The following is a 14,813-nucleotide window of genomic DNA, read 5'->3' on the forward strand; positions in this document are numbered from 1 at the left end:
GCTGCACAACAATTAACAGGAATACCCTAGGCCTACATTCTACATTTGCTAAATCTCATCATTTCCCCACAGAATTTGAAGCTTGAGAGCCATTCAGAAAGATCACCCAACACAATGCCAAGTAACTCTGCAACTTTTCCTAGCTGGAATTTCTGGTTTAAATAGTTCTACAGTTTATTGAAAATAAACTAAATGAAAAAGTAATTTCTTTTCCTCATCTTTGCCAACGCTTTCCATGTTTCTGTTCTGCTGTACATTTCCATTACTGCCAGCCATATGAATAATTTCATCTAATGTGGTTTCTTTTTTTCTACCATGTCACCGCAGACAGCTCCTTTCTTTGCCTCAAATATTTTTTTCTGCTTTATATTACATTTATTGTTGCAGAAGGGTTCCAACTTGACAATCATGAAGTCTGCCTTGTAGCTAGAAAACTGGCATAGCATAGGCAGGAACAGCAGTGAAGTTTGTTCACACAACCCAACACCACCAATATGACAACAATCTACTATCACTCCAGGAGACCAGGTAAACAGACTTAAGAGGTATGTATTTCTTTGTATTCCTATGATCCACGGCAAGAAAACTGCAGCAGACTGTTTTGGGAACTGGGACTGGTTCTGCTGCTGGTTTGCTGGAGGTCTTTAGGCAAAGCACTTCATGGCTCCTTACCACTTCCACCACTGTCAAGTGGTGATAATGATAATGGTCTCTGCCATAAAAGTATTTCAGCTCTAGAGTTGTATATTATTCTGTTCGATGGGTGGTTTTTGGATGATGGGTCTCTACAATTTGTTATAAAAATGCCAATTAATGCCAGCTGTGACAGCACTATTATGCAGGCACAAATTACAAACACTTACTACAAAGAAAAATCAAATGGGATTTGCTGGAAAACAAGATTTCAGAGCAGACATGTTCAACAACAGCAGCTCAAATTAAGGTTTAATTACAATAAAAATGTCTGGCATCAATAAACACAGTAACATCAAGCTGATTTCTGTATCGTGACAGGATTTGAAGTACTTATCAAGCAGTGTCTGATAGATTTTTCCATTAGAATAAAATATGGTAAAAAAAGTAAAGATTATAAAATAAGACATGTGAAAACCTTTACCTGGCAGCATAAAAAAACCTAACCTTTCTTCAAGCAGAATGACATAAGGAGACTGAAATTTCTGTGAAGCTATTCAGAAAGAAAATTACTGAAAGAATTTGTTCTGCATGTAGCTAAACCTTTGGATTTATTATATATTGTTAAACCTGATATTTCATACAGCAAACTGCAATGATTATTTGTGACTGGCCACATGGTTTTTGTTTTTCTTCTCATATTGGGGGGTTGATCTTACAAGCTTCTGAGCACTCTGGCCCTGATTCAACAAAGCACTTAAGCATATGAACAGTCGTGTTGACTTCAATTGTTAGGAGTAGCTAATGGATCAGGCCAGAAAGTTTAGTACCCACGAAGATCAAGACACTAATGACCATACAAACTATAGTTAAAAGACAGTCTTGAACATGTCTTTGATTGTCTTACACTAATAGGAAGAAGGAAATATAGCAAAATTACTTAATTTCCTTTCTGGATCATGTGTCTTGCAGCATTACTGCTCTAAAAATAGGCTATAGCAAGGGGTAAAGGTTTTATATTTAATATCACAGCACAAGGCAGAATCTGCTCAGGGCACATGAAGTGCATGTCTCGGTATCTACAAGCTTGATTAATTGTTTCTACAGCAAAGTTATAGTATGATTTTGGGAAGCTCTGTGTAAATCCTGTGTCAAAAAACACACCATGCAGGACAAAAATTATTTATCTCATTGTATTGAATGGTGAAGCTGTGCTATGGTGAATGTAAAAGTAACAATGGTAAATGGTGAAATTTATGATCCCTTGCATAAAGAAAAACATTTTAGCACCTCTGAAGTGCCCAAAGAGGTGTACAAGTCAAAGGCTTCCTGAAGAAATGTTCTTGCCCTATCTTCTCCCAGTATGCAAGCCCTGATACACCTTTACAACCGCAGATCTAATGCAACACAGCACTGCTTCCAACCCACCATTCTGGATTGCAGAAGGATTAGCAGCAGTGTTTGCTCTGCAGCATAACCTGCCTGTATGTTCACACCAAGAACTATTTTGCAAATAGTTGGGATAGAACATAATGAAGTGTCTTCTGCTCTCTCAGGCTTGCGTTCATCTGTTTATCAGGCCACCCTTCTTCTCCATGCCAACACAGAGTTCTACAATATGCAAGTTTCCATAAACACTTTTTCTGCTAAAACTCGGTTGGTAGAGAGATCCTGAAAAATATGCAGGGAAAACTTAAATATGGGCAAAATCCAAGTGAATAGACGAAGCAGTGTTATTTACTACTAGTTGCTTCAGTTTTGAAGACACGATTAGTCTAATGTGATCCACATGGTATTTATTGCATTGTAATAAAAGCATGACTGAAGAACAGTTTGAGAAGGAATACTTCAGCATACTGCAGAGAAGAAAAACATGATCTCAGTCAGTACTTGATCATAACGCCTATTTATTTCTTCACATATTAGTTCACCAGTCATTCTATGCCTCTCTGATTCATGGCGTTTCTTGCCAATATTTGAAATCTGAAGTTAATGATAGGGTAAGAAATAAAGATAGAATAACAAGTGTTATTTTACTTATGGCAGTTCAGTAAATGCAAAGTGAGTTATCAGTCTTAGGATACATAGGTAAACACAATTTACCTTCAGCTAATGATAAAATGCTGCATTGATGCGCTAATGCATTGTGAGCCTCTGTGCATTCCTCTTTTCCCTGTAAAAACTGTGTTGTCAGTGTTTTCTGTCTCAGGCATTTTAGGCAAGTTCTTTTAAAAAAATGAAATTAAAACAGCTCTGGGTCTTTAGCTGCCTGTACATTGATTCACCCAGTGGTATAAAAAAAGAAAAAAAAAAAAAAAACCAAACTGTCAAATGTTTGGTTATGAAATTCATGGTATTCATGATGCCTCTGAGAAAATGAACTTTTTAATAATCACCTATTCAAGCAGTATGATTAAAATAAACACCAAAACCCTCAGTTGACATTTCAATGTCATTCAATAAACACTTCCTAATGAGGCAAACTATACTTCTTCCTGCTCTTACATGGAATATAAGCAGTATCATTTAAATCACAAAGATTTTGTTTCTCAAATTATGCCATTTAAAACAAACTTTCTTTCTATAGAACACATTCTTTGTATAATACAATGATAAGCCTTTCCAAAAATGATATTAATAATTAGTGTGTAATTTAAAGACAGGCCTGAGCCACAGTATTTCTGTCCATATCTAGACCTAGGAAGCCTCAAGGTTTAAAGATGTTTATATTGAGGGATTTAAGTTTGGGATCATCTCTAAGATGGATTAGCTCTACCCTCACTCCTTTTCCCACACACAACCTCCCATACAAAGTGAGTTCAACAGTATCTCATTCTGGTTTTCTATTACAAGGAAATATGCCTCTTGTAAACTCCAAGTCTCACAATAGCTGCTTGTAGCCTGAATAGAAGCTTCCTACATTACTCCCTCATAGACAGATTTTCAAAGGTATCTAAGCATCCAAAACCTGAATTTAATGAGAAAGAAAAAAAAACCAAACAAACAAGTCCAAGGCTCGCTATGGTTATACATCTATTGAAAATGTCACTAGGTACTCTATCATTAACTTTAGCCTTCTGTGTAACTTTGACAAATCTGGACATCAATTTAGGTGGGGAGGCTATATTGACAGTAGGTAATCTGGGAGTCCTTCCCAATTCCAAAGTCAAGATACAGACCCAGCTTACCCTTAACTCCCCAGTGGGAGGAGATGCAGAGACGCACCTGCTACTCCCTTCTCTCTCATACCCTATGCAAAAGCTGTATGGGTGGGTTTGCAAGCATGTACAATGCTCCATCAAGTTCCAAAACTGGACTTTCATGGTATGCATCATGGCATGCCATATCAGGATGTTGTTGTGCTGAACTGTTATTCGTAAAGTTAATGGCATTAATATGCAGTTTCTAAATCTGCAGTTAAAGACTACTGAATCTACGAGAAAACGAACAGAGTGAAAACAGGTTAAATATCTATAAAATTATGTGCGTACAGACAGGGTGAACAGAGCTTGACGGTTTTCTGTGTCTCCAATGTAAGAATTAGTATTTAAATGAAGCTAGAAGAAGTGGCTTCAAAACAAATAAAAAATGTGTTTCTTCATAGAACAAGCACTTAAAACTCTGGAACCCCATAACCCAGGGTGTTTCAGATGCCCCAAATTTATGTGACCCTAATGGGACACTGGATGTTATCATGGAAGAGAAATGCATCATAAGTGACTAAATACAATGAAATCACATTGGGCTCAGGAAATCACATGGACTAGAAGTTGTCTGAAGCTAGGACAATAATCTGCAGAAGTATCATTACACACTTGCCTTATTCTTATGTTCCTTTGGATTTGCTTTTGGCTGCTGACAAGAACAGAATACCTGGTGGGATGGACCTTTGGTCTAGACTACTATGGATATTTCTATATTCAGTTTATGGTCACAGGAGTAAAAAGCAACTGGTGTTGAAGAACTTATTATTCACCAGCTGCATACATTTGACATCTTTAGATAATAATTTCAGTTTCAGATACCCTGTTTTGGTGTCTTTCCCTCCAACTCTAGCTACTCATGCAAATAGTCCAGTTTCCTTCCCTGTCTGTAGTGTTTATGCAACTAGTTTTATGGCCACCTTATAAACTAGGCTAATTAAACAATACAGGTTAAAAAGAGGTATGTGGAGGAAAATTGACCCAATTTATCAGAGGACACTCATTAGTTTAAACCACCTTCACCATGAGCATGATGACTCCGCTGCTGATAGTTTAACCTTCCCTGAATCATAAGCTAAATATTTTACTTCAGAACATAGGCAGGCTAAGAGAACACTCATGAGCGGTTATTTCCCCACAGCTGATGAAAGGTATCTTGCTAAACTGCGGTACCTCAGTGTCTTTTCACTCACAGTAGGAACTGTAGGATTGCTCCAGGTATGATAGTGTAAGCATATGAGACAAAGCTTTGACTGAATGTGACATAGCGATACAGTTTGGGGAAAGGAGGGGAAGAATTGGATGGTTAAAAAGCTTGCCATTTTATCCCTCAGTTATTCAGACTTCCTAACAACAGACAGTGCCATTGACAATCTTAGTGACACTATATATATATATATATATATAGACACTATATATAGTGTCACTATATATATATGTATATGCATATATATAAATTTCTGTATATGTAGTTAAAATAATTAACTTTATAGGTTGTGGTAATACTCAAGAAGTAATAAGAAATGTAGAAAACTGTGCACTGGGTGGACAGATATTATTGAAGGAACATAAAGATGGTGGTTTTGAAAATATATTTTTTCCTGAAGAATTAAAAATCAGGTAAGAGTTTATTTATTAGTTGGCCAGTTAATTTTTTCAATGCCTTGAAGTGAGTTAAGTCTTGATAAATGATTTCGCAATGCGGTATTGAATGTGTATCTGCAGTCTGACCGCAGGTACTCATCCTACATAATGATGGTCTATCTTTGGACTGCACTCATGGACCAGGTAATTTACAATTACATTTCTATTTGATCTTTTAATGTAAGTTCAAAAGAAATCAAGCTTAAATTTGTATTCATTTATTAAGTTTAAGAATAAAAAGACTTCTTTTAAATGCATAAATTAAGTCAAATTAAATAGAGTTTCACAATTATTAAAGGTGTTCTGGAGTACGATTCAGGTCATACTGAGGGCTTGTGAACAGCATATGCTATGTAAATTTTAAAATGAAGCAATAAGTGCATCAACGATACAAAGTGTTAGAACTACTTTGATGAATGTTCTGGACCAAACCAGTCCAGTACAGCCACAATCTGCCTTCAGCAGACATCAGTGGGTGTCTGCTAAGCAAAATCATTCTGTGCTGTCTGAGCTCTGGGACCACAGCAGGTAGTCCTGATTTGGCTTCTGATATTTGATTTCCTGGCAGACTTTGAATCAGTTCCAACTACGTTCCTGGGACTAATCGCCGGACAGACTTGCCCTTAAGTCTCTCATACCTAAAGCTTTAACCACCTAGGCTGAAAGGCAAAGAGGTTTCGAAGCGAGTGAGAGGCATTCAGTAATGACTTTCTGTTGTTCCTGTGGAAACATGAAGAAATGCAGTAAACTGTGCCCTTGAAAAGACTCCCCAATATCGCCCATTTGCAGGGGAGATGCCACTGCGGTTGCCCCTGTTGTAAATGTGATTTTAAAACTTTACGATTTGTCCCACTAATCAATTGCATACCATTTGAGAAGTTGCACACTATCTATCTGCTCTACCAAATTGTATTATTGATGTTTTTCATGACTCCCACCAGTAACATTTTAAGTATTGTCATCATGTCACATTTGGACATAAACCAAATAGTCCAAGTCCTGTAGTCATTTTATAAAATACAACTGGAGATGGTCAGATGCTCCCCTTTTCAGTGTCTCCAGGCAGCAAAAAGGCAAAGACATCTTAAAAAACAGCAATGGGATAACAAAAATTTTATTCCTGGAACTACATTGGGACTATGTAAGACAAAGTTATGGAGGACTAGGAATCACACACAGGATACTTCTGACAGGATATTCTTTTAACTCTGGAATAATTTCCCACAACAGTTAAAGCTGACAGCATTACCTACCTCCCCAGGCAGGCTGCAGGGGAAGCCCATAGGATACAGGCGTCTCAGTCAGCTGTAGCACACGTGGAAAAGCAAAATTATTGAACGTCTACTGGTGAATTTCTAGAGAGTTGATCACGTCAAAGATTCCTGTGCTTGGGGCCAGCTTTACTAACTAAATCCCTATATACAAATGCATGTTATGTGAACCCACACAATGAGCCTCTGCTGAGCCAATGTCTCTGTATTTGCATAGAAATCTGAGGGAAATACATCGGTGTATACTTCACTATAATTAACAGGGAGGTCTTGTTGAAAGAACTATCATCTGGACCACAGTGATACCTTCAAGTAAAAATATTTTTCTGCTTAAATATCTACAATTAGAAAATGGCCAGCTGCTCAAACACTGATCTTCCTAGTGCAATAGTTAGTAGCAAACTAAATAATTCCTTAGTGTTAAGTAACTACTGCTGAATTCTTTACAATAAGAACTAGAAACTCCAGCTGGCATTGAAGGGTTTCATTACCTTCAATGGCACTAGTTCCATGAGAAAGGACCATAGGATAACACAGGGAAAGCTTTCAATTATTTTAAAACCTGCCATATGAAATACCTTATTACAAACAGAGAGTCAGCACATACAGTCACTTCATTTATCTCCCTGAACTAAGTGAAAGTTAATTTTGTTTTCCTAAGATCTGGTTTTAAAAGCATTCATGGCAGCTTTCTGTTTGCTTTGCCTCGCCTTGCATTTTATTCTTCCCTGTAATTTAATTCATTATTCTTGTTTGGTTGATTTATCAGACAATGGAGGATTCTTTGCCTCTCCCTGCTTAAGTGTGCTTTTTTTTTCTGCTTTAGCATTTACCGGAAAAAGAAAGAAAGAAGCCTGACGCCAAGTCTTAATGCATTTTAAATATTTGTCTTTTTAAGCAAAACCAAGGGGCAGATATATTGATTTTAAATATCTAGAAGTACTTTAAATGTTTAATTTAAACAGGGGACATAAATGCTCATAGACTTCATTCAAAGAAAAGTGAAGGAAACTAAAACTTTACCTGAGCAAGGAGAGTTACATTATACTTAAATAACAGGCACTAAGAAAACAGTAGTGAAGGCAGAGTACTGGATTAGAAAATATTATTGTGACATGTTGCTTTGGAAAGAAATCATCATGCTAAATTACATTCTAATATTTTCATATATTATAATTACTGCAGCAAGTGATGAGAATTGATGCAGTCAGCTCATAAAGAATTTTTTTTTCCTCCTATCATCTATGGGAAATATCTTATTTTTATACCCTGAAGATACACAAGTTTGCAGCAACTTGAAGGTTTTTCAGCTGAAGTCCAGAACCTCAGCTCTCTAGTTGCCAAACCATTGAGGAACAGAGGAAACATAAGGATCTTTTTATTTTCACACTTTCAGTCTTGACTAATACACAAGATACTGAGGATCCTAATTATTCTAAGTAGCTAATACTTTTAAGTAGGGGGTTCAGAGTGCATTCATTCTTAGTAATGGATGGTACTCTCTGACTCCAGCACCAAGGAGTTAAAAGTTATTTGTTTAAGCTGATTCCACTATTTGACATAAATAGCACATAATTTCTAATTTCATACAGTCAAGATGGCCAAAAAATCTGGCCACAAGCAAGTTCTTCTTTTCATTTACAAAAGTGGGATTCATGCTGTTTAAGGAATGTACTGTGTTTCTCTAATCCCAGGCCTAAGTCAGAGGCAGCAAGTGAAAGACATTTTCTTCTTTCAGAAAGAAGCTATTGTATTCATATAATTACAATATGCTTTTGTGATGACCCTGTCTAGCAAAATTACGTGCATTTGCTAAGCACCTTGTACTGCTTGAAGCGTGGAGTTATTTTTGCTAGCATACATCCTGAAATAAAGTTATTATTGCCATCATACTGAAGCATTCAAACTGAAAGATTACTTCAGAACGAGATTTATTTTAATGTAAAGTCCAGATCCTACATTCCATTCATGCCTCATGCTTACTGAAGCTAATGGTACTTAAGAAATGACACTTGAAGAACAGGCCTAAATAAGTCTTTCCTGATACAAAACTGTGGCACATTATGGTGCATATATATGGAAATAGGATCTTCCATCCACTTACTCAGACTTTAATTCAAATACTGTGTTCAGTTTCTGAGTACTGATAAGCAATCACTTCTTTACTGTATAATAAAGCCAGTTCAGTAATAGTTTGCAACACCCCCTCTATTGCAGTTGTTGCACAGGGTAGAGGTCTGATGAATTCTATTCAGAGGAATGATATAAAATCAAGAGTTTCAGCCCTGATGTCATCATTGTGGTCTTTCACTGGCTTCCTAGAGGCACATCTGCAAATGACACTGAGGAATATGCCGTCTCTGTAGTAATGGAAGAACTATCTTTGAATGTCAAGAGACACCACTATATATTCTGGAAATTCTAAGGTACATTGCAATAAACTGCTAGGTGGCCTCTGCAGCCTGATATTCATAAAGGATAAATTTCCTGTCATTCAGAAAACAATAACAGCATCTGTTATAGGGCCTTACAGATAGGACTGAACAACTTGATTTAACTTCAGAGTTCTACTTTGAGCAGATGGTTGGACCAGCTGACCTCCAGAGGTCCCTTCCAATTCATTTAAATTATTCTATGATTCTGTTCTATTTTTTCCTTTTTAGAGAGAGTAAAATGGTTCAAATTCAAAAGCAAAACAATTTCTTAGCTAACAAAGGCACCAATGAAAATCAAGCAATCATCTAAAACAACCTTAGGAATACATTTGTGTTTCTTAAGTGGTCTGAGACTGCAAGAAATCCACACAAGTCTTCACTTCTGTTTGTTTCTGTAATCTGTGGTGTGCTGTGATGCTACAGTGTTGGGAGGCAGTACAAAACTCCTCTATAGAGCCACCTTGGTTTTGGACAGAATTAAAAAAAAAATAATAATCTCAGGTCTAAGTAGAATGGTAGAGCCACTGAATTCAGGAATACAACAAAAATTTCCGAGCAGCTATTACTACAGAAAATGAGTAACATTCTTACAAAGTGAAAGACTGCTGTTTTAGTAGTTGTTAAAGTTTTTATTCCAGCTAAAAGACACTCTATATCAACATATCATATTGGTTTAAATGTCTTCATCTTAAAAAAATCCAAAATCTAAATAACACATTTATTTCATTTCATCACCACTGCAACCATCTCTTGTTAGGACCATGAAGTCCATCACAGAAAGTACAAAAAACTTTGAAAATCAAACCAGACAAAGCAAAGATTGCTACAACCAATTGAAATTTTGCTTAATTTACAAATGTCCAATATATTCAAGCTTGAGATTCGTATTTCTTGAATTATTTTATATTTCATGGAAACTCTTACCATTATCAATATACTTATTTCACATGGTTTCATGATATTTTCTTAATTTTGATTTGTTTTAAAGTCACACATCCTAATTTAGGACTACAGAATGGCTGTGTTCCTGTACCAAAAAAAGCATTTTTTTAATAGAAAACTACAAAATAATGAGAACATTAGAGCAATCAACAGGGACTCCTGTTTTCACACACCATGTAGAAGACAAAGAGGTCAATTCCCTGTCAGGAAGAACTTAAACTCTGATTGCCTATCTGCAATGAAAATAGCCTAGACGCTAGGCCATAAGGTAGGCTGAGGTAAATTGTCTCCCAGTATTTTCTATTATAGTTGCTGCACTCTTATACCTCCTACAACTCCCTAAACACGACTTGAGACAGTGCAGTTCATAAAGGAGAAAGATGTGTGGGTACACTTCCCAACGCAGCTGGCTCCAGTAACTGCTGTCTTTCATAAAGACAAGACACAGCCAATATGCTTCTCCTGCTGTGTTCCTTGCACGGTGTAAAAGACTTGCTCTGCAGTAAATTGTCACTAGTAAATTTACAGTCAGTACCTCATCCATGTACTACATAACCTCCAAACTCCTGTAAGAGCTTAAAGAAGCTGCTAGCCTCTCAGGAGCAGGTAACGGGCTATATTTCAGTTCCACATGATGCAATGGCTCCTGCTGAGTTACTGCATATGCTGTCACTCAGAACACAGATATTTTCTTTTTAAAAAAGAAAAGAAAAAATAAGTGTGACAAACTGCCACATTCTGCCCCTCTTCACACACCTTTGCTATCACTGTTCATTATGTGAGAAAAATGAAGGCAACTTCCACTGTGTGGCTGGGGCATACACCTAAACACCCTAGTGCATGTGACAGTTTGCTTCCACCATGTGACCAAAATGGATCTCTGGGTCTCCCCCTTGTATAACTGGATCTACATAGATTCACAAAAGATAAGTCAGCTGAACAGCAACTCAGGAACTCAACTGGTCCATCCCTGGCACAAGGTGACAATATGTAAATCCATGTCATTTCTAACAGATCTGTGCCATATCTGTCTTTGAAGATTCCAATTGTGGAGATTACACCATGTCCAAACACTGTTATTTCCAAGCTATAAAATATTTTCTGACTTCATTTAATCTTATTTACCTCGTCTCAGCCACTATGAGAATGCTAACTTATTTCTTTTTATAGGCATTTATAACTTTTACTACAAATATTACTTCCATGTATGTAACAGGGTGTGGGATTCAGCTCCAGATTTAGATGTCAACATTTAAGTAACTACAGTGTAACATCTACCTATAAACTTGATATGCAAGTTACCATTATAATTAGTGGACACCTAGTTCAAGATATCTACTTTAGAACAAAATGAATCTTGCTGTACTGGTCATGATTTTTCCTGCATTAACTATAACAGTGAATTTGGAAAACTACTTGTAAGGTGAATTTCACTAGAGGCGCTGGCATTTTGCTCATAGGACACATAATCTTTCTTCTGGAAACAGGCTGGCAGGAAAAGGGCTGCAGCTGGATCGATTGTTCCACTGGGCTGAATCTTGTCTGTAGACTGCAAGTTGCACAACCTGGCCTAACATCTGTGGGAGACATCCTCATCTTTGAATCTTGTTCCTCAATTTTTTTAGTTCAAACTGCTCAGAATTGAACCTCAGCTCACAGAGAGATGTTAGGCATCTCTAAGCCTTCTACAGATGAGTTGTCTAGGTTCCCTTCGGTACTCAGTAAGGAAGAGAGGCACCTCCAGAGAAAGATTCGGCTGCTGTGTGGGATGAATTGCTTCAGAAATCACCTGCTTTTCTTTTTTAACTATAAAAGGAGCTTGGACAATGAGTTGACCTCTCACTTCCAGAAGGCTAAAGCTTAAGGTGATCAGTCCTAAGCTCAGAATATATAAATCTCATTTTGGATAACCAAAAGCATATTGTTAGGTGAACTTAGTATTCACAATTAAAAATGCCTCAACTTTTATTTAAACTTCAAATTATTCCAGCTTTCCATGAATTTAGGCAAAAATGAAATATAATAGGGAAAGCTAGAAAAAGGAAAACTAGCATAGCCAAGATAGCAGCAATCCTTTAAAATCATAGAACCATACAATCATAGAATTGTTAAGGTTGGAAAGGACCTCTGAAATCATCGAGTCCAATATGTTAACCTAACTGCCTGGTCCACCTCTAAACCATGTCCCTAAGCACCACATCCACACGCTTTCTGAATACTTCCAGGGACTGTGATTGTACCACTTCCCTGGGCAGTCTGTTCCAATGCCTAATGTGCATGTATTCAGGCTGAGCCAAAGCTTGCAGATTTTATGGAGGAATAAGCGTTTGATTTGAAAGTATTTGATATAGTAGGGCTAGAAAGGTAACCATTCAAACAGGCAGGCACTTTTTAAGAAGCAAAAGATACCGCTCACAATCCACACCATCCAGTGTGACATATTCTTATGTTACGTAGCATAATTGAACGGCTATATAGCCTTTCCCCTTTCAGGGCGGTGCTGCATACACCTGAACCCAAAAGAACTTAAATATTTCTAAAATTCTTTGAAAAATTCCAGAAGGTCGTTATCCATTGTGTAGCCCTTTATTTCAAACACAAAAATTGAATGGATTTTATACATGTGCTACTGCTACACATGTAGATTGCTCCAAATTAAAACACTAACAGTGTTAGCACATTTTCAAATAACAGCACATGAACTTGTTATGGCTAAGCTGGAGCAATGTGTAACAACCTATATGCACCTAGAGGGAAGGAAAATCCCTTTTTCGATTTCTGAATCTGATTAGAGACTTAAAATTTATGGCATTTTCCTTTAGACTGGAAAACTTAAATGTAAAATTGTTGTTAGATTTTTCTGAAAAACAGAAGGGTGCATTCAGCCTAGAAAAAAAAAAAAACTTAAAGATTTTTCCAGTGGTTGTGGCCAACTATTCATCCTCTTCTAATTCAAGGTGACTGATAAAGTTTGACGTAAAGCCTATTGTGGCCTTAACGTGAGCCAATACAACTCTAAATGTTGTGGTTCAAACTACAGTTTAGTTTTTTTGACACCACTGCGTGATTTCCATACACCCTCATTTCCTGACTCATTTCTCAACTGACAAAGTGCAACAAGTGATACTGCAGTAGCATAAGCAGAAAATCCTCCTGGGAACTGTATGTGCTTCAGACCCTCTGACCACACTCCAGGGAGACAACATTCATAGCCATAAAAGCTCTGTTGAACATAAGGCCACATTCTCTTCCCTATTTAAAACTTTACAGAAGCAATTTCCACCAAACTAAAAAATATCTCAGCTCTGGGAAGATTCAGTGTCCCAAAATGACTGACTATAATTTTTGGATAGCTGATTCACGTCATTTTGCTCTGCCAGACATTTACACATCCATAACACAAAGAGGAGAGGCAATGTTTCACTCTAACGTGAAGGTGAAGGGAAGGAAGGATGGCTGTAGGATTTAACTTTGAATGATTGTATAAGGTTCATCATATTATATCAATGTTCTACAACTCTGAGGCAGTTGATGAGAGTTCCTTCTCAGAAAAAATAGTAAAATAAAAATTTGACAAACCTGTCTTCTTCCAGTAGACTTTGACCTGCAGTTGATTGTCCTGATAGAAAGGAGTTCCAATTTTAAGAAAACGAGTGGTTTTTCTTCTTTGAAATGTTGGGTAAGGATCTACCAGTCCTTTCTGTGGTTTCCCAGCAGAAGATGTCTGTTCCTCTGCAATACACAGAACAATCAGGAATTATTTATTTAAGTACAGTGCTGTATAATGACTATGTTAACAGTGCTGATATTCAGAAAATAATACTATCTTTAATACAAATTATCTTATTTCAGTATCTTACCTAAATGAAAATAATATACGGGACAAACTGTCCATAATGGTTGAAAAGCATATTAGTTGTTTGAAATTCAGTCAAAAAAATATTTTGGACAGAGAGAGAAAAAGATAAATATACTTTAATATGAAAATGCTCTGTAAATTTTCAAAAGAATAATAAGGAAAGGGAGTGTATTTATATCCCCAAGAACAAGAAATGTTAACACACTGAGTTTTTAAACAGACATAGTATCTAGCAGTAGTTCTGTATAATCATTCATGGTCTTTATATTTGTGCAGTGTTTGAATATACACAAAACCCAAAGATGGCATTGAGTGTAACCCACAGAGTGCCACATGTGGTTATTACATCAAAGTAAATATAGTCCTTTGGTATGCTATATAAGAACACTCTGGTCAGATTAAAGATCTGTCTTGCCCACTTTCCTGTTTCCAACAGTGAACAGTGAATGCTTAGGAAAACATTGCAAGAGCAGAATTAACTTTCAGCAATTCCCTTGGTGTTATGTGCCAAGCTTCCAACAAGCTACATGGGACGTCCTTCATCAAGCATTTCGTTTGGCAACAGTTCATCAACATTTAGCAGGGCTGACAGTATTTCTAGATATTTTCAGTTGAAAAGGCAGCAATGCTGATTCAAACTGCATTTTCATTGCACACTTGAAAATATATCAGTTACAGTATTTGGATTAGATTAACAAAAAAGCTGTATTTAATTCAATAATACACCTAAATGAAAAGTAAAGATTCTAATAATTAGGAAGTGGCAAATTATTAACTACATATTCGAGAGAAAGAGGGAAAGACTGAGGTTTCAATAATTACCATG

At 36.7% G+C, this 14,813-nt stretch overlaps 1 protein-coding gene across 1 annotated transcript in view; it reads right to left on the reverse strand.

Annotated features, from left to right (window-relative positions):
• Window positions 1-14,813, reverse strand: part of ANOS1 (anosmin 1) — a gene marked incomplete at both ends in the record, with an annotated part of 145,799 nt that overhangs the window by 12,045 nt on the left and 118,941 nt on the right. Inside the window, one exon of the mRNA XM_082305051.1 lies at window positions 13,708-13,860. Coding sequence (XP_082161177.1) covers window positions 13,708-13,860 — 153 coding nt within the window. The remainder of the gene's footprint in view (window positions 1-13,707; window positions 13,861-14,813) is intronic.

The sequence above is a fragment of the Platalea leucorodia genome, assembly GCF_965183815.1.
Source record: "Platalea leucorodia genome assembly, chromosome: 2".
Taxonomy (NCBI): Eukaryota; Metazoa; Chordata; class Aves; order Pelecaniformes; family Threskiornithidae; genus Platalea; species Platalea leucorodia.